General features: G+C 39.2%; 2 protein-coding genes across 3 annotated transcripts; both read right to left on the bottom strand.

Annotated features, from left to right (window-relative positions):
* Window positions 1–110: 110 nt before the first annotated feature.
* Window positions 111–2664, bottom strand: ndufa4b (NDUFA4 mitochondrial complex associated b). Its single transcript, XM_047608245.1, has 4 exons — window positions 2443–2664; window positions 695–783; window positions 474–534; window positions 111–340 (listed from the first exon to the last, which is right to left on the bottom strand). Exons 1-4 carry the CDS (start codon window positions 2488–2490, stop codon window positions 284–286), a joined length of 255 nt encoding a protein of 84 aa, XP_047464201.1. The 5' UTR covers window positions 2491–2664; the 3' UTR covers window positions 111–283.
* A 1392-nt stretch (window positions 2665–4056) lies between these two features.
* Window positions 4057–16369, bottom strand: LOC125023053 (glucocorticoid-induced transcript 1 protein-like). Of its 2 annotated transcripts, XM_047610128.1 has the most exons (9): window positions 15926–16369; window positions 15661–15828; window positions 14076–14221; window positions 11910–11999; window positions 9331–9447; window positions 7672–7791; window positions 7362–7551; window positions 6919–7090; window positions 4057–5533 (listed from the first exon to the last, which is right to left on the bottom strand). In XM_047610128.1, the coding sequence occupies exons 2-9, from the start codon at window positions 15803–15805 to the stop codon at window positions 5242–5244; spliced, it is 1272 nt and encodes a 423-aa protein (XP_047466084.1). In that variant the 5' UTR covers window positions 15806–15828; window positions 15926–16369; the 3' UTR covers window positions 4057–5241. The 2 variants fall into 2 exon arrangements, with proteins under 2 accessions (XP_047466084.1, XP_047466085.1); XM_047610129.1 differs by having other exon boundaries at window positions 7362–7548; window positions 15661–16369.
* Between the last annotated feature and the right edge of the window lie 1060 nt (window positions 16370–17429).

The raw sequence follows: 17429 nt of genomic DNA, 5'->3' as shown, positions 1-17429 counted from the left end.
AATGTTGTGGCTGATCCCTGTAAATACCATTAACCGCTCTCTAAATTTCTTCTTTTTCTCGTGAAACCCTAAATCTAACGTATCTGACGTTGAAAATGAAACATGACGCATTAGGTTTAAAATATTATTTAATAATTTACAACACAGAAACATGGATCCCCAGATTATTACAGCAGGTGGTTGTCTGGTTTATTTATAGTCACTTTTAGGTAAAACATTCATTTGTTTTATTTGGCAAAAAACAAAAAAAAGTGCATTTGCTCGTCCTGTCGTGGACGTAGGTTTAGAAATCTGGCCTGTCCTTCTTCAGCTTGGAGTAATCCATGTTAATTGTGAACAGCTGGAAGCAAACACAGGGAAAAAAAAAACACACAATCAGTAATCAGACACTCTGGACTCTGAGGCGAGATAAGACAGAGGCGACTGTACGTCCCGTCCTCTACGGAGAAACACTCGGAGAAGAAACCTCGTACCTTGTACTGCTGGTTGGGCTCCATCTTGTTCCAGGGCTCTGGGTTGTTCTTACGATCCCACCTGGAGGAGACGGGAGGAGAAAACACGTAAACGCTGGCGCTCATACGTAAACGGACCAAACCGGACCGGACCGGACCGGGCTGAACCGGACCGGACCGGGCTGAACCGGACCGGACCGGGCTGAACCGGACCGGGCCGGGCGGGGGCTTCAGGTACTCACGAGACGTCGGGGTTCTTCAGAGCCAGACGGCCCAGGTACAGCATGCTCATGGTGGCCCCCCCACCGATGAAGATGAAGAGCGGGATCAGCTGGTGGGAAAAGGACAAAAAGACTCAACACAAACATCTGAAACTCATCATATGTGCAGAATTATTCATTACTTTTCAATAAATGCTAATACTTGTTCTTGTTGCTGTTGTAAACTATTTCACCATCGTGGGACAAATAAAGGTTTTCTATTTAAAATCTGAGCAGTTACTTGTGTTCACGGATCTTTTTGTTTGTTGTAGTTAAATTCGTTAATGTTGACTTTTTATCTCCTGTCTCATCTGATCTGGTCTTAATTAGTCTTTGTCTCCGTGTCTCCTCTCTTGTCTTTTTGTCCTGTTGGGACTGGTCTTATTCAGACTTGTCTTCTGGAATTTTGTCTCATCAGAACTAGAAAAACTTCATTTATTATTATTTATTATGCGGGTAAATATGTTCATGTCTCTCCAGTTTAACTTTAAATAAATTAACTACTTTAAATCACTGGTAAACTTGATGATCGACCAGGAAAAGATACGATACGACCTGTTCACTCATTATTTAGTAAACATTTATTATTTAGTCCAGACTCTAAAACAGTCAGAGGAAGAACTACAGGATCAACGTGACCCTTTTAAAAGTTAAAAATCTTTCAAAGCACAGAAACAAAAACCAGGTTGTTGTAATAATCTGTTAATGAATCATATTTGCACAGTAACACACAATAAACGACACAAAAACAAACTGAAAATGATGCGAAAATGATGAGAAAAAAAAGGAACCAAACACTCAGATCATCTTCATCTTATCAGAGTTTAGTTTTTCCCCCAAAACTTAAAGATAAATGTTGATATTTAAATGAAGACAGGAGGTGATTTATCCTCATGGGGTAAAAGGAGCCTGTGTCCACAACAACTACAACAATGAAGGATCATGTTTCAGGCAGAAGAGTCACTGAGGAGGAGAAACATTTCCATCGTTGCTCTATTAATATGAGAGCTGCCGTAAAGCAAACTGCTTCACCTCGTCGTCCTTGGATAAACGCGCTGTAACGCGCTCAGCTTCGGCCTCGACTCAGCGATATAGAGTCTATACGGGCACATACGTGCTGCAGAGACCTGCGCGCATGGCCGTGCCAACACCGAGCTCCCCTGTAAGGAAATCACGCGTGTTTTCTTTTATTATTTGTTTTTTTTTTTTTTTTTTTTTTCTATCCCTCTGTATCCACCAGCTGATTAGATCAGATCAGATCAGGTGACTCGAAGATTTTTATGGCTTCAATAAATAAATAAATAACAATGACACCAAAACATAACCACGTATCTGTCAAATGAGTGTAATGATGTGGATGTTGAGCCACAGAGAAGAATAATGTGGGTTTAACGTCGTGATAATAACCGAATCTGTGTCTTCATCTGTCGAGGAATTTGAAATTTAAATCGCGTTTGTCACATAAAAGGAACCAAAACAGGATCCAGGGCGTTTAAAGGTTTGAGGCGTGAGCAGATAAATACAGAAATAAATAAATTACTAATAGATTATCACACGATTATTAGTATTATTATTATTATTATTAAGAATCAAAAGGAGAGATTTTGAGGAAACGTGTGCGCGCCTTTACGCACGCTCTCAGCTCTTCACAGAGACACTTTTCAATGTCACCGGGTCGTTTATCTCATATCATTTCTTAAATTAATAATGATTAAACGGCGCAGACTTACCGCCGGGTGGGACTTGAGCTGCTTGGCGACGACGCCGAACATGGACATGACTCCCGAGGATGCACGAAGACTCCGTTAGCGGGAATTATCTGCGGCGGAGGCGCGCGGCTGTGCGGAAGCTGAAGGGTGCGGGCGGAGGTGGTGGTGCAGAGTGAACGGCGGCGCACCAGCTCCACTGCTACTAGTGCTGCTGCTGGAAACCAATCCCACAATGCACCGGCAACAGCTGTGCGTCCGTGCCACCCCCCCTTCAAGGGCTGGATGTCACGCGTCAAGAGTTCAGCTCTCAAACAAACTTCCTCTCTGCGCCTTTTCTTCATCTTCAACGTGTGAGGAGGAGCTTTGAATAATGTAAAGGCAGTTTAGAAAAAACAGTGAGATACACGGACACGTGAGATCAGATCATCCAGATCCACGACTTCAGACTTTTTCATTCTTCAGTTTAGGAAAAAGAACAAATAATAACAAGTCTTCATGTTCAGGTCTGTGTCAGCTGCTTCTTTTTAGTTTTCAGCCCCTTTTTAACTTTTAATTTAACAGATTTCTCTTATATGTTAATACTATTATATGTTACTATACTATTTTATATTTATCACATTATTTCGTCTCATTAGCTCAAGAAAGAAATGATTTCATTGTTGCTTTAATGTGACACAAACACTGAAACTCAACACTAGATGGCAGCAACGAGCTGAAATTACACTTCATTTCCTTCCTGTGTCTGTGTGGGTTCTGTCCAGCTTCCTCCTAACATCTAAAAGATGTTTTTCATTAAACAACGTCCCAAATTCCTCTTATTATTCTCAAGAAATTTCATTATTTTAAAGGGAAGTTTATTAAATCTAAACATTTAGAGGATCATTTCACACATTTTCATAATGTTCTGGTTCTTCTTTGCTCCGAACTAAAAATGAGTTTGAAACCTGCGTCTTAAAGCGTCGGTCCGAACAAAATAAGCAGAATAAAACCGTTATAAACCGGTTTAAGGCGCAAAAACAAGTTAAATTCCTGCACCACTGGATAAAGGCTCAGTTCATTAGTGCGCTGGTTATTTTCTTAATTAATTCATAATTTTTGTCTCTAAAATATCATCAAACACCACTGATAAGGAGCCAATACACTAAGATAATAAACGATTTGTAAAAACACAGCATCTCAGATCTAAAACAAAATTAAAAGAAACATGAAATTAGTTTTAAACCTGGCAGCAGTGAACGAGAACAATTCTGTTTTATGTTTAAAGCTCATGAAAAAAGTAACCAATCGACAAAAAAGAGAAAGTGAGTGTAACTTCAAAGGATCTTTAAAAAACTTGTGTAACGTTGTTTCTGTGAAAGGAACCAGTTTATGGAAGAATGAACAAAGAAACTAAAGAATCAAAATTTAAAAGAACAATTAAAGCCAGAATCTTCAGGAAATAACGAAACATAACGAACTAAAACGGAAACAATCAGCTGTTTTACTTAATTATTATTCTCATTATTTTGCTGCTTATTGTGTCGTTTCATTCAGGTTGTGTTTATATTGAATCGTTTTGTTTAAGTCAATGAATGAAATGAATCAAACAAAATCTTTGTGTCAGGATCTTTGAGAAATAACAACAAAGACACGAGGAACAGTTTCAACATCATCGTATATTTATGTGGATAGAACAAAAGAACCTGAGATAACGGCACATTTCCCCCCTCAGCGTCCGCGGTGACTCCACAAACATTTAAAGATTATTTAGGGAGAAAGAACAACTTTTCATCCACACAAACAAACAAACAAACAAACACACAAACAAAGCTGCCGCAGACGTCGGAGCCGGGAACTAAACGCTCTCCTTGGAAGTGCATAAAATAAAAACCCCCCCGGCTCAACGCTTCGTCTCCGACAGAACAAAACGAGTAACAGGTTCTTTCTTTCTTTCTTTAGCTTATGTTGCAGGTAAATGAAAAAAAACAACAACAACAACAACAAAATGTAGAAAATACAAACAACTAGTCTCAAATGTACAACAAAGTGAATATAAAAATAAGAATTGCGACTCAAACGTAGCAGTTCAATCTGTGCAAACGTGTCTAAACTATCTGATCTTCAAACGGGTCAGAAGAAAACGTTAAGGATGTCGGATCTACACCACTAAAACTGGTTAGGTAGTCAACTAGCTAGCCTCGGGACTAGAACACACAACGAAGCGCACGTCTACGGCATCACCTCACTTCTCTCACGAGTAATCGACAACATCAGGAATCTGTACGACGCTGGAAGCAGGAACTGGAGCCGCGAGGCAACGACTTTAAAAAACAAGAAGAAGAGGAGGAGGAGGAGGAGGAGGATTGCTTCAGTGTACGATAATGAACGTGTGATTTCATCTTTTTCTTTTTATAAATCGGGTAAATTAAAAATAAAAAGTACCCAAGTGATTTGTCGTGCTTTGGACTCAAGCGACGGGTGCAAGGTTGAATAAATATGTTTGACTTAAAAAGAAAACAAAAAAGAAAGAAACTTTTTATTTTAATCTTCCTCGACTTTAAAATAAAAAGATAAACGGCTGCTCTGAAGTTATTATGTGCTGGAAGTGAACCAAATAAAAATCCAAATACCCGGAGCAGTCCCCGACGTGAAACTGCCGTGTCCCACGCTCACTTTTGGCCCTAAACGCATCTTTGGAAAATAAACTGATAGAAATCCAAAACGAGTTTAAAGCGTTTCCTTTGTCGTTTTTTCTCCCCCCCAGTATTTTACTATCCATATATATATTTTAACCTGTGTAGAAAAGGTGTGAACAGACCTCTAAAAATAAATCTGAATAAATCAGAACGCCAGACCCTCCCCGGACGTTTCTCCCACCTCGGGAGGAGGTGGAGGGGGCGGGTCCTGAGGAGAAGCCCGGGGGCCCGACCCGGATCCAGATCCTTGGCCCCCGGAGCAGCAGCTGGAGGCCGGAGAGACGGCGAGGCTCCGGAACAACAGGTCCATGGAGGGGAGCAGGGGCTTGAGGAGGCTGACGGGGCAGAAGGCGGAGGTCCCGTGGGGGGTGAAGTTGACCTTGTTGGGGTCGGGGCAGGAGGAGATGAGCTGGGCTGGTTTGGGTTGGTGCAGAGAGCTGGAGGGAGAGAAAGATCAGACGAAAAGGTTCAGTAATGTCTGCAAAATAAAGGAGTTTTATGGGAATTAAAAGGAGGATTTGGATAAAAATGGCATAATCTCATGGCCCCCTAGTGGAGAGAAGAGGGAACACAGCCTCATATGTGTAATGGGAAAGAGAACGAGGTGTGAACATTTCTATTAACAATCAACTACATCATCACGACATCACTGAAAGAATTTAATTAGATTCTTCACCGCATCCAAAATTAGCAGCAATTATTATCTTTATATTATTTATGTTTCCCCCGCGGGCAAACTAGTACAAAAAATAAGATTCTGAGGAAAAAAAAAGTCAGAATTCAAAGAAAAATAGTCTGATTTCTGAGATTAAAAGTGACAATTCTGAAACAAAAGTCAGAATTCAGAAAAAAGTCAGAATTTTAAGAAAAATAATCAGAATTTTAAGAAAAATAATCAGAATTCCGAGTGAAAAGTGAGAATTCTAATACAAAAAACTAAATTCTGAGGAAAATCCAGAATTCTGACAAAAATAATCAGAATTCTGAGACAAAAAAACAAAATTCTGAGGAAAAAGTCAGAAGTGAAAAAAAAAAAAATAGTCATAATTCTGAGATTAAAGTGACAATTCTGAAAGAAAAGTCAGTATTCAGAAAAAAGTCAGAATTAAGAAAAATAATCAGAATTCCGAGGCAAAAAAAAAACTAAATTCTGACAAAAATAATCAGAATTCTGAGAAAAAAAATAAAATTCTGAGGAAAAAGTCAGAAGTATATATATATATATATATATATATATATATATTATACAAAACGAGTATAATTTGAGTTAATTATTCTGGAGGTAAAGAATTCTTACTCAAATCCTCAAATAACTCAAATTTGACTAGAATTATGAATATAACTATAGATAATTCATTTTTTGTACTCATAAACATTATTCGTAATAATGTCCAGAGGTTGTGGTTCTGAGGTAAAGAATTCTTACTCATCCTGCTAAAAATAAGCAATATGGAAATATAAACATAGATAATTGTCATGTTTTTTTGTCTCATAAACATTATTCTGGGTAATGATGTAACCAGGCCGTGTGAGCTCCTGTATTCAGGCGGCGTGAGAGGAAATGTGTTAAAAGAGGACGGATATTTACTGAAAACCTTGTCAGTAGCCCTGTAAGAAAGCAAACCGGAGGAAGTGGTATAAGCCAGAACCACCGACGCTAAATGACTGGCTGAGAAATGAGACTGAAATCTATGTTCTCATAAGAGGAGGAACCCAGAGGAACGACGCCGAGAAAAACGGGAGAAACGAACCGTTTATCGAGAAAATGTTAAACGAGACGTTTTCAGACTGAAAAGACTCGGCCACGTAAAGAACCAGGTACCTGATCTCCTCCCAGACTCGGACCTTCTCGCAGCCTTCTGGAGGTTCCCTCTGGAAGCAGCAGCTCTTGTTTGGTCCTGGGGAGGAGGAGATGAGGAGGGGGAGGGAGACGTCGGCCTCAGTCTGGGGGGAGAACGGAGACGGGAGGCGAAGCTCTGCACCGTCGCTCACACCTGAGACAGGAAAAACGAAAAAATACACATATTTATATTTACACCTGCAGATGATCTGACGTCAGTGCACTTCCTGGCAGAAACGGTCCACACAAATACACATCCTGTGACTTTACACCAGTCAGACTGAGAGAGGGCGGGGTCAACCAATCAGCCACAACATTACGACCAGGAGACGTGACTAACATTTAAACCATCCGTGTTAAGCCAACGTCATGCCGGATCAGGACAAAGCTCAGTGACGGGGAGGCCAAACGCCGGGTAAACTGACCTAGGTGCTGCTCGGCGGGGGCGTCTGCAGCGCTGGGCTGGGAGGCGCCGGTGCAGCTCGGGGAGGAGCAGGGGGAGGAGGAGGTGGAGGAGGAGGACAGGGGCGTGGTGGCGGCGTCGCTCTGGGATCCGCTGCTGCAGCTCTGCAGAGGGACCGGAGCTCGGTGGCCGTCCGGGACCTCGAGGAGCTGCTGAGACGAGCGATTCAGAAATGAGGCTCAACGGTGAAAAGATAAAAGATGCTCTCAGGCCTCCAAGGCCTCGGCACATGAACCATGAGCAGGTATCGTTTAGGCTGTGGGGGGGTTTACCCTCTGCTGTGGATGTGGAGGCTGACTGATGAACATGCCCTCCAGCTCCTGGTTCAGACCCTCCACGCTGCAGCGCAGCCGAGGGACGAGCGTCGCCAGGGGGATGGGAATCGGCTGAGTCTGAGGACGCAAACAAGTTCAACTCAGCTTCGGCTGCTTCGCTTCCACACAAACAAACGCTTCCTCCTGTTTCTCAGCAACTGCTTAAGGACTAAATATAAATATATCAAAGTGTTATTATTATTATTATTCACCCGTATGGGGAAATTAGGGCGCTACAGGAGCAAAACACAAAAATATACAAAACAACAGCACAAGGTAGATAAGAAACTACAGAAGAGGATCAGGGCCACAGACTTCTGAGGTAAAAAAGTCAGAATTCTGATTTTTTTTGGAAAAGAGTCAAAATTCTGAGAATTCTTAGTAAAAACTCCAAATTCTGAGGAAAAAGTCAGAATTTTGAGAAAAAAAAGTCAGAATTCTGCAAAAAAATGTTTGGAAAAGACTCAAAATTCTGACTTTTTCCTGCAAAATTTGAGGAAAAAAGTCAGAATTCTGCAAATTTTTCAGAAGACTCAAAATTCTGAGAATTCTTAGTAAAAACTCCAAATTCTAAGGAAAAAAGTCAGAATTTCGAGGAAAAAAGTCAGAATTCTGCAAAAAAATTTGGAAAAGAGTCAAAATTCTGAGAATTCTTAGTAAAAATTCAAAATTCTGAGGAAAAAAGTCAGAATTCTGCAAATTTTTTTCGGAAAAGAGTCAAAATTCTGAGAATTCTTAGTAAAAACTCAAAATTCTGAGGAAAAAAGTCAGAATTCGGCAATTTTTTTGGAAAAGAGTCAAAATTCTGAGAATTCTTAGTAAAAACTCAAAATTCTGAGGAAAAAGTCAGAATTTCCGAGAATTATTAGTAAAAAGTCATAAATAATAAAAAAAAACTCCTTCACTCCAGCTAAGTTTTTCTTCTTCTGTAGAAAACTATATATAAACATACGTTGTGGTACAAAAAAAAAAAACAGAAGTTGAAAAGTGAGGGAGGGTTGAGGAGGTAAAAAGGCTGAATATAAATAATTCCATCCATGAATATCATGAGTTTTCATTTTATTTTTCAGTTTAATGCTCAGTGAGGTCTATGCTGCGGTAAACTGATCCATGTGATGATGTTTTATCTGTGTTTCTACATGATCATCTTCTATATTCCGCGCTGTTTGTTTTCTACGTACGGTACGTGACTGGTTCTGGACCTCAGGGACAATGTGGTGATGACTAATGGAGATTAAATAAACAAAACAAAAAAAACAACAAAAAGGAGATGAAGTAATGCCAGGCATGAGTTTGTGTGCGCAGATAGTACTAAAATAAACCCTGAAGTCTTCCTGTTACTCCCCAGAGCCCACGTCTAACTGAACGTTAAGGTGGAGCTCGTCGCTGAGACTTAACCGCCGCCGAGCGCTGGACTGTGGCACCAGCTGTGCAGAAAAAAGCAGAACTACGCGTTTCATTGTGAAAAGCAGAAGCAGACGCCGGCTGTAGCGCCCTCCTTCCTGTTGCTTCAGGGTTTTAATTTAAAAGCGCTTCCTGCACAGGGCTGCAGACCACGTAGCGACACGCTAACCGGCTGCGAAGCGTCCAGACGTGGAGGTGTTTGTGTGCAGGTACCTGAGTAGCTCCTAGGCTACAGCTCCCCGGAGGATTCCCACGCTGGCTCTCTTTGTCACGTCCTCCCGAGGCTGCAGGTTTGCTGCACTGCTGCAGCTGTTGTTTGAGTTTGGCGATCTGCAAAAACGAGCACAGGTTGATGTCACTTAATCGGCTCGTACGTGCAAACAGAGGAAGTCCTTAAACATAAAGCACCACCTGAGGAGTCGGGTGGTTGTGGTGCTGTGATGAGGATTAGAGGAGAAGAAAAAAGAAGGGAAGGGAAGTTTCATCATTGCAGACAGATGAGGTCATTGTTTCCCTGTTGCTCAATGATATCAGAATAAAAGTTGGGCCACTTTTTAAAGAGTCAACCAGCTTTGATTTAATGAAATAAGAGACGTTCATTAGCACCTACGCCTCAAAACGGGCCAGAAAACGTCCTGCGAGTAAAAACCTTTATACATTTAGCACAAAACTACAACGTCTGGGAGTTAATTTAACAGTTAATGGATGTTATAACCTTCCAGGAGAGAAAACACCATCAACCTCTCTGCTTTCAGAAACTTTTCAGTGGATTTTTTCCAGAGAGTCGCCGGTTTTAGCAGAAAATCCTTCTCTCCTGACCTGAACTTTATCAGAATCAGTGGCTTCCGTGTGAATATTTTCCCCATTAATCTGGGTTTTCTCAAAGCTTCTCCTCATGCATCTGATGAGTCATCATCTGCAGATGTTCGCAGAAAGACATTTTCACGGTGAACTTTGGAGGAAAAGCTGGATATTGTGAGGAAAGGCCGGTTCTAGCTAACGGCTAGCTGCTAGCTGCTAGCATGACCCAGCTGGAGAAGCTTTCAGGTCAGAAAGGAAATAAGTTCCAGTTGCTTTTATTCAGCGTCTTTTGAGTCATAACTGATTAAGAGAAATCTAAATAGTTTCTCAAGTTCTGGTGAAACTAATATTCTTGGGTCGACATTGATGCTTCTACTGGATTTAACGTATGTGGCTCCGGTTTCTTGCTTCGGTAACAAACCATCCAACGTCCTGTTTTATCACGGTGACGGTTTCTCTCTATAGCAGCAGCGGCGTCACGACAGTTTTTCTCCATTAGTTTGGCTCATTTCTTGAAAGAGAAATTAAATTCTCAAAAAGACCATTTGGTGAAAGAGTTCAGCTCCATGTTTTCATCATTCATGACGACGTGGATGGATTTATTTAGATCTGGGGACCAGAACTGGACCCAAACCTGAACTACAGGACAACACGGAACCACAAAAGGACAGAGATTCATCCGGTTACTATTTTTAATTCTTAATAATTAAAAAAATAAAGCTTGTTACCGTGAATCTACCATTATTCATAATGTCACGCATCTTAAAGTTCTTAATTAAACATAATTTATATAATAATTAGCAACAGAGTGTCGACACAAACAATTCAAATTAAGAGGAAATTATAATTTAAGATGGTTGTGCATTTTTAAAACATGCAAAGACAGAACCAATATTAAATACAGATGTGTTTCTGTTCTGGAACAGACTGGATGACAAAATGTGCAACTCACTGGTGACTTTAAGAAAAGCCTTAAAATAATTAAGGCGCTTGAAGATAAGCAACAATACGAACGTAAATCAGAAGCTATTTTCTTTTCTTCCTGGTTCTTTTATTGTTTTTCATGCTACATTACACACGCCTATGCTAAGCTAAAGCTAACAGCTGCCAGATTAGCACAATGATTTAAAAAAATAACACTTTTTCTCACTTATCCAACTCCAGTTAAGGGACTAAACTTCACAGACATTTTTCTTGCCCGTCTACTCCTGTATTTACGGTAGAATGAGTCACTGTGAACAAGGATCAAGACCAAAGCTACGAAGGAAATGAATATGAATCAGAATATGAGGAACTGAACTGACAGGATGCTTTTATGTTCTCAGTATATTACTAGTTATAGTGAAGGATGGAACCGTGGTTCTTACTGCCCCTGTTTTCTCACGTTCTACTGTTTATTTTGAGAGTAATTCATCACTAAATAAAGTTAAAGACGAATTTCGTGGATTTTGCATTTACATTTTTGTTGATATTGTGACGTTTCCATTCAAAAAAATATTGAAAGCTAAAACATTTCTACTGACTCATCAAGATTTTAGTGCAAAACACTTTTCTTTTTTTGGCTTTTCCCCGTCACCAGGGGGTCACGCGACCAGTTCACTTCAAGTCCATCTTCCTCAAAGTGACGAGAGCTTAAGAGAATTATGGGATGTCACCTTTCAATGGAAACATTTCAGACAGAAATATGGCTTTTATTTTGAAAAACTGTAATGGAGATGCAGCTACTGATACATTTTAAATTTGATGCTGCTTTCCAATCATAGATGTAAATGTTCTGTCGTCCACTTTCATGTAATTAATTAATAAATTATCATTTTGTCTTGTTATTTTGCAGAATGTCACTTTTCCGTTTCAAGAAATGAGCCGATGGAGACCAGACTTTTTAAGAGGTGCTTTCTGCTGAGTTTCCTCGGTGGAAACTTTAGATTTGCTGCAGAAGTTCGTATGTGGAGCAAACAGAAGAAGAAAAAAAAAAAAAAACAAAAGTTGACCTCTTTGAGATGCTCGGCGCTGCCCCACGATGCCGAGCGCTTGTGGCTTCCTCTCCAGCTCTGGGAACTATCTGTCCACGAGTCCGGAGTCTGAGGAGAAAGAAAAGCATGAGATCCAAACCTAAACAAACACAGATCAATCCCCTCTGCGCTAAAGTTCACGCATGCATTTCGTAAACTCAGAGGCTGATTCTGCAGCCACGTCTCAGCGTCCACACCCACAGAGTTTCACACTTGTAGACGAGCAAACGAGCAAACGAGCAAAAGAGCAAAAGAGCAGGAGAAACGAGTAAAGAGGTGGAGGGAGGATGTGGGCAACCAGAGAGCAGAGAGGATGGGTGCAGTGGAAACGGCCTCGTCAGCTCGGGGCTGTGGTTCTCACCCGGTAACAGCTGTGTCGAGGGAGACACCCTCCCTCCCTCCCTCCCTCCCTCCCTCCCTCCTCACCCACAGACTTCATCCTCTCTGCAGCAAAACTGCAAACTAATCTTCATCATCACTTAGAATAAATGAAGCAAATCACCAATAAGCTTCTCCTTCCTTATTGTCTAACATTTACTCAGATGATCCATCCAGTAGGAAACTTTTGAGAATTGGTGACTCGACTCTAAACTAAACTAAAGAAGATGTAAACGAGTTACACGGATTAATATCAATATATTGTAGATGATTTTAGAAGAACAGAACATAGTGTTTATATAATGAGATGGGACAGTTATACAAAGTCTATAGAAAACAGTGCAAAAGGCACGTTACTATTATTATTATTGTTATTATTATTATTATTATTATTACACATGTCATTGGAAATATAAAATCTAATATGAAAAATATGTTAAACTAGAATAAACAGAACAGCAGCATGAGTTTAATTTAAAGTCTCTATCGTACCTTCTGATTTTATTATCTATTTTATTTTTATGTTTTTGTTTCTTTGTGATTTAACTTCGTTTAATGAAACATTTTTTTCTGTCTTTTATTTCTTTTTCAATTGTATGTGCAATTGATGCACATCTTTAAAAAATAAACAAACAGCCATGACAGGCAAAATAAATAAATAAATAAAAATAACAAAAATAAATAAATTAAAATAAATAAAACTAATGAAAATAAATAAAATAAAAATAATGGAATAAATAAAAAATAAAATAAATAAAATTAATGAAACTATCTAAACTAAAATTTAAATGAAAAATAAATAAATAATAAAAATAAATTAATTACATATATTTTTTAAATAATAATAAAATAAAGTATATACAAGTAAACACCTGACCTCAAGCTGCCAAACAAACTTTCGATGTAACTTGCGCAATAACATTTAAAGTTCTTCTTCTTCTAAAACATCCAGATAATGCGACTGGAAATCCATCGTCCGCTCCATAAAAACGCCTCAATCAGAGTTTAACTAGACAACACATGAGTGCACATGCTCCACAACCTCCAGGGTGTTTCCACCAAAACAACAACATCCAATAAAACCAATCACAGAAGAAGAAGGAGAAGCTAAACAGAGCCGGTAGAAGAGATAGCGCCACCTACCTGCACCATAAGTACTGCACACGTCAAACAGCTGAACTATTCTCCATCTGCTTCAGTTGTTTATTATTCAATGCAACAAGTCAACCAGAAAAGGGCGAAGTATTAACCAGCGGACAAGACACATATCGCCACCTAGTGTGGAGGAGGAGGACGACGCTTCCCCTCAGTTATTTGTTGCGTTTAAATCTTCGCATTGAAAAAGTCGGGTTTTAAGCGTCGCTGGATTAAACTGCGCATGGAAACGTAACGACTGGCTGACATTTCTAAAGGCTTTTATTTACCATATTTATTGTCTCTTAATCGATAAACTTTATATAATACAGAGGTTACGGAACAATTTACCTGCATCTCACCTAAAATATCTCTCGTTGTTTTAATTGAAAACGTGATTCTCCAGTAAAGATTTGTAGCTTTTTAATCATCTGTTAACATCCACATGTTGCATTTAATATATTTATATATGAATGTTTCTTCCTGGTTTTGCAGAAAATGTACGTCCACTCATTTAAATCTGTAGACAATGATTTGTGTGTAATTTTACTTTACATTTTTAACCATTTTTTTAATGTTTTCGATCTCCAACGGGCAAATAAACGAATCAGATAAGTTGTAATCGGCTCTGACCTGAGTGGCTTTGTCCTCGCGGGACAAACCGCTCTGGTCCTCCGGTTCTTTGGGCCAGTGTCCCTGCAGGTACGGCCCCACGATGGCGTCCAGAGACATCGTCCTCCTCATGCCCGAGCTCAGCTGGTGAGATTTTGTCTTTCCAGCTGTTAGTTAAAATAAAGAAAAAAACAGCATTTTAATTTAAATTTTACATTTCTCAGTCCTTGGACGGTGACGTACATGGCGGCCGGATAGTTGCACATTTCAGACTTGTACTCAGCATTTCTTCAGATAACTCGACATAAAAATAACCCTGAGATGAGGTCACTTCCTTAAGGAATAAGAGTAAAACCCAACGTGCTGCTGCAGTTCCTGAAAGTACTTGGCCAGTTTATTAGGTACATTTAACACAGTCATACGTCTGGTTTGGTTTTCAGCTTTAGTTTAAAATAAGTCTGTGAGACGTTGATGCAGCTTAATGAGAATTTTTAATTTTAGAGGCTGTGGTTTAGACCTGAGGAGATGATCGAGTTTTTCCCATCGACTGACGCCAAAGAAAAGTTAATGAATGAATGTAAATAAAAGTAAATTATCAGGGAAACCCAGTTTCCTCACTCACTGGCCAGTTTATTAGGTACATTAGTGACCATGAATTCATCCATATATAAAAATCCTGTTCGTTTAATTGTGTTTTAATTTTGGAGGCTGGTTTATATTTCAGAACAAGCTGTAAAGTGTCACTCATTCAAAACGAAGAAAAACCTCTATTTTTAATCAATATTATCATTATTAAGGAAATATAATTTAACTTTACACTCACTCACCAGTTTATAGGAGACATTAATTCTAATATACATATAAATATCATGGCCTCAGTTTGAAATAACAGAGAAATATGTTGATTAAATTTTATTTTGATTATTATTATTATGTGTAAAAACTGAATTTAACAGTTTCCACCGTCGACCAGAGGGGATGAATTAGAAAAAAGTTCGAAAATTACAAAGATTTTAATTGAACAAAAGTGGCCGATATTCCTAAATCATCCACAGGTTTTAGTTTTCAGAGCCCAAAGTTATTTGTCTTAAGAATTTTTTTTTAATTTTTTTAATGTAAATCTCATTAAATGTAAACATTTACCTAATTTACTTCCACTTTCATAGATTTTTATACTATAATAATAAACCCAGATTTAAATTCCTATATAAATATATGGCCCCTGTGTTGTTCCTCACACACACATGTGTATACATATATATATATGGTTGTATTGTAGTTTCGTACCATTGTTGATACGTAATCATCATTATTATTATAATTTAGTTCTATTTTCACACATATTCTGGCTCCACCATGTAAATACTGTGGAATGAGTTTATTATAAGCTGGTGTAATAGTTTAAATAAGTAAATTAAATAAGTTTTCTGTGCATTATTAGACGCAGCTCATTTGTGCTGTAACATGAAAAGTATAAATAAATAAAAAGTGAAGTAATAGAGATTTGAGCTGCAGAAGAAGCAGCAGCTGCAGAAACTTCCTTCTTACAAGCTGCTGTTTTTTTAAAAAATCATTTCTTATTATGATGAAACACGTCCTCCTTTACCTGGCTTGGCCTCCCTGCGGCTGGGTCTGGGTCGGGCCAGCTGGTGGTACGGAACCGTGGCCTTGAGGGGCTGTGGGCCCGGACCCAGACCCGGACCCCTCACACCCGAGGGTCCGGCAGCTCCGCTTCTTCCGGACATGTTCATGTGATGTGGTGGAGCTGGAGGAGCTGAAGGAGGAGGAGGAGGAGGAGGAGGAGGAGGAGGAGATGAAGGGGGGAGGAGGAGGAGGAGAGGAGGAGGGAGGGGGGGTTATGCTAACTTTACCAACTCTTCCTCTTCTGGTTGATGATGACTCCTCCAAAAAAATAAATAAAATAAACAAAATAAATCAGCCTCGAGTCACTCAGGTTTGCTCTTAAACACGTTCCTGTTCAGACGAGGCGCTGATAAAAGCTTAAAGTCTTTTAAATGTCAGCTTTTTCTCTTTTTTTTTTTTTTTTTTCTTGTTAGCAACCTAGCCAGTAAAACTTTCTTTGTGAGGAGATGTTCCACTCGAACCAGGAAGCGGCGTCAAAAAACAACAACAACAAAAGGGAAAAAAAAAAATAAAATAAAGCCACGTTAGCGTCAACTCCAAAACGTCCTGCGAGGGGGGAGTTTTATCCGTGTTTCTGCTGGAGTTTCTCGGTCCGGAGCTTTTTTTGCTTTGGCCCTGGAGAGAGAAAAGAAAGCAGCGTCCAAAGAGTTGAAACAAGCCTCCTCCACCACCACCACGCTGCTCTGGGCTTAATTATATAGGGGGACGAAGGGGGGCGGGGCCACGCACGCATTCTCACTTTCTCATTGGCTGTCCGAGACCCGTGCTCGAATCCTATTGGATAAGCCGCTGTCAATCCGTCATCCTCCATCTTTGGTCCCCGCCCACTCATTTGACTGCCTCTCCACTGGTGATTTCACGCTAAATTCCCGTTTGAAAATCAAATTTAAATGAGGAAATCTGCAAATTCACAGCGAGACTGTAGCTTATGTTTGTTTTATTTTTTAAAATAATACATTAATATATGTATAGATACGTAAAAATGAAGCTCAACACTTCTTCCTGGTATTTAAAGGGCCAGTGTGTTGTAGCTGATAGCAGCCAGATCTCCAACTTCATTTATAAAAGTCACTATAATTTATATTACAGGATTAGATTAAAGTTTATTTTCATTGCATATAGTTAGAATATAGTTATAGTGACAAGTAATATAAAGATAGATGCTACTATTACTATTCATCCCGAGGGAAATTCATCAAATGTCTTTCATTGTAGAGTTTCTTGAAGACCTAGTTTCTTAACTGATCTTCTAAGTGCTAAGTATTTGCAGGAAACGGAAGAACAGTTTCAGCTCCAGTTGGTTCCTCACATGGAGGAATTATACAAATAGTAAAATAAAAAGTGCCCAAATTAACCCAATAATAGAGAACAAGCTACGACTATTGCAGACGATCACGTTAAGGAAGTGAAATAATAGAATATAAAAGATGTAGCACTGAAATATAGAGTATGTGCATAAAACACATGTACACATTTTTACCTATATATATGTGCATATGGAGGTAAAGAAGGTTCTAGATAGTATTTTAATGGTAACAATATGAGTGGCTCATGTTCAGAAATGATGACGAGTATAGGCAGCTATTAAAGATTAATTATAGACACGTTTATACTTGAGGATGATTTAAACTTCAGTTTTTAGTGATATTAATAATATTTAATACTTTTAATTCAATATTCCAAGTCTACAAACTAACAAAGTGAGTAATAAACAACCTCTGAGTCAACTAT

Source organism: Mugil cephalus, chromosome 16 (assembly GCF_022458985.1).
Source record: "Mugil cephalus isolate CIBA_MC_2020 chromosome 16, CIBA_Mcephalus_1.1, whole genome shotgun sequence".
In the NCBI taxonomy this organism is placed as follows: Eukaryota; Metazoa; Chordata; class Actinopteri; order Mugiliformes; family Mugilidae; genus Mugil; species Mugil cephalus.
Note: the sequence above shows the minus strand (reverse complement) of the source record. Positions and strands in the feature narration are given on the sequence as shown.

Coding starts and splice junctions, on each gene's coding strand:
- LOC125023053 (XM_047610128.1), bottom strand. CDS start 15,805: ATGAACATGTCCGGAAGAAGCGGAGCTGCCGGACCCTCGGGTGTGAGG. Junction 14,222..15,660: donor CCGCAGGGAGGCCAAGCCAG/GTAAAGGAGGAC, acceptor TTTAACTAACAG/CTGGAAAGACAAAATCTCAC. Junction 5,534..6,918: donor CGAGTCTGGGAGGAGATCAG/GTACCTGGTTCT, acceptor CTCTCCCTCCAG/CTCTCTGCACCAACCCAAAC.
- ndufa4b (XM_047608245.1), bottom strand. CDS start 2,490: ATGTCCATGTTCGGCGTCGTCGCCAAGCAGCTCAAGTCCCACCCGGCG. Junction 784..2,442: donor AGCTCAAGTCCCACCCGGCG/GTAAGTCTGCGC, acceptor TTTTCCCACCAG/CTGATCCCGCTCTTCATCTT. Junction 341..473: donor AGCCCAACCAGCAGTACAAG/GTACGAGGTTTC, acceptor GTTTGCTTCCAG/CTGTTCACAATTAACATGGA.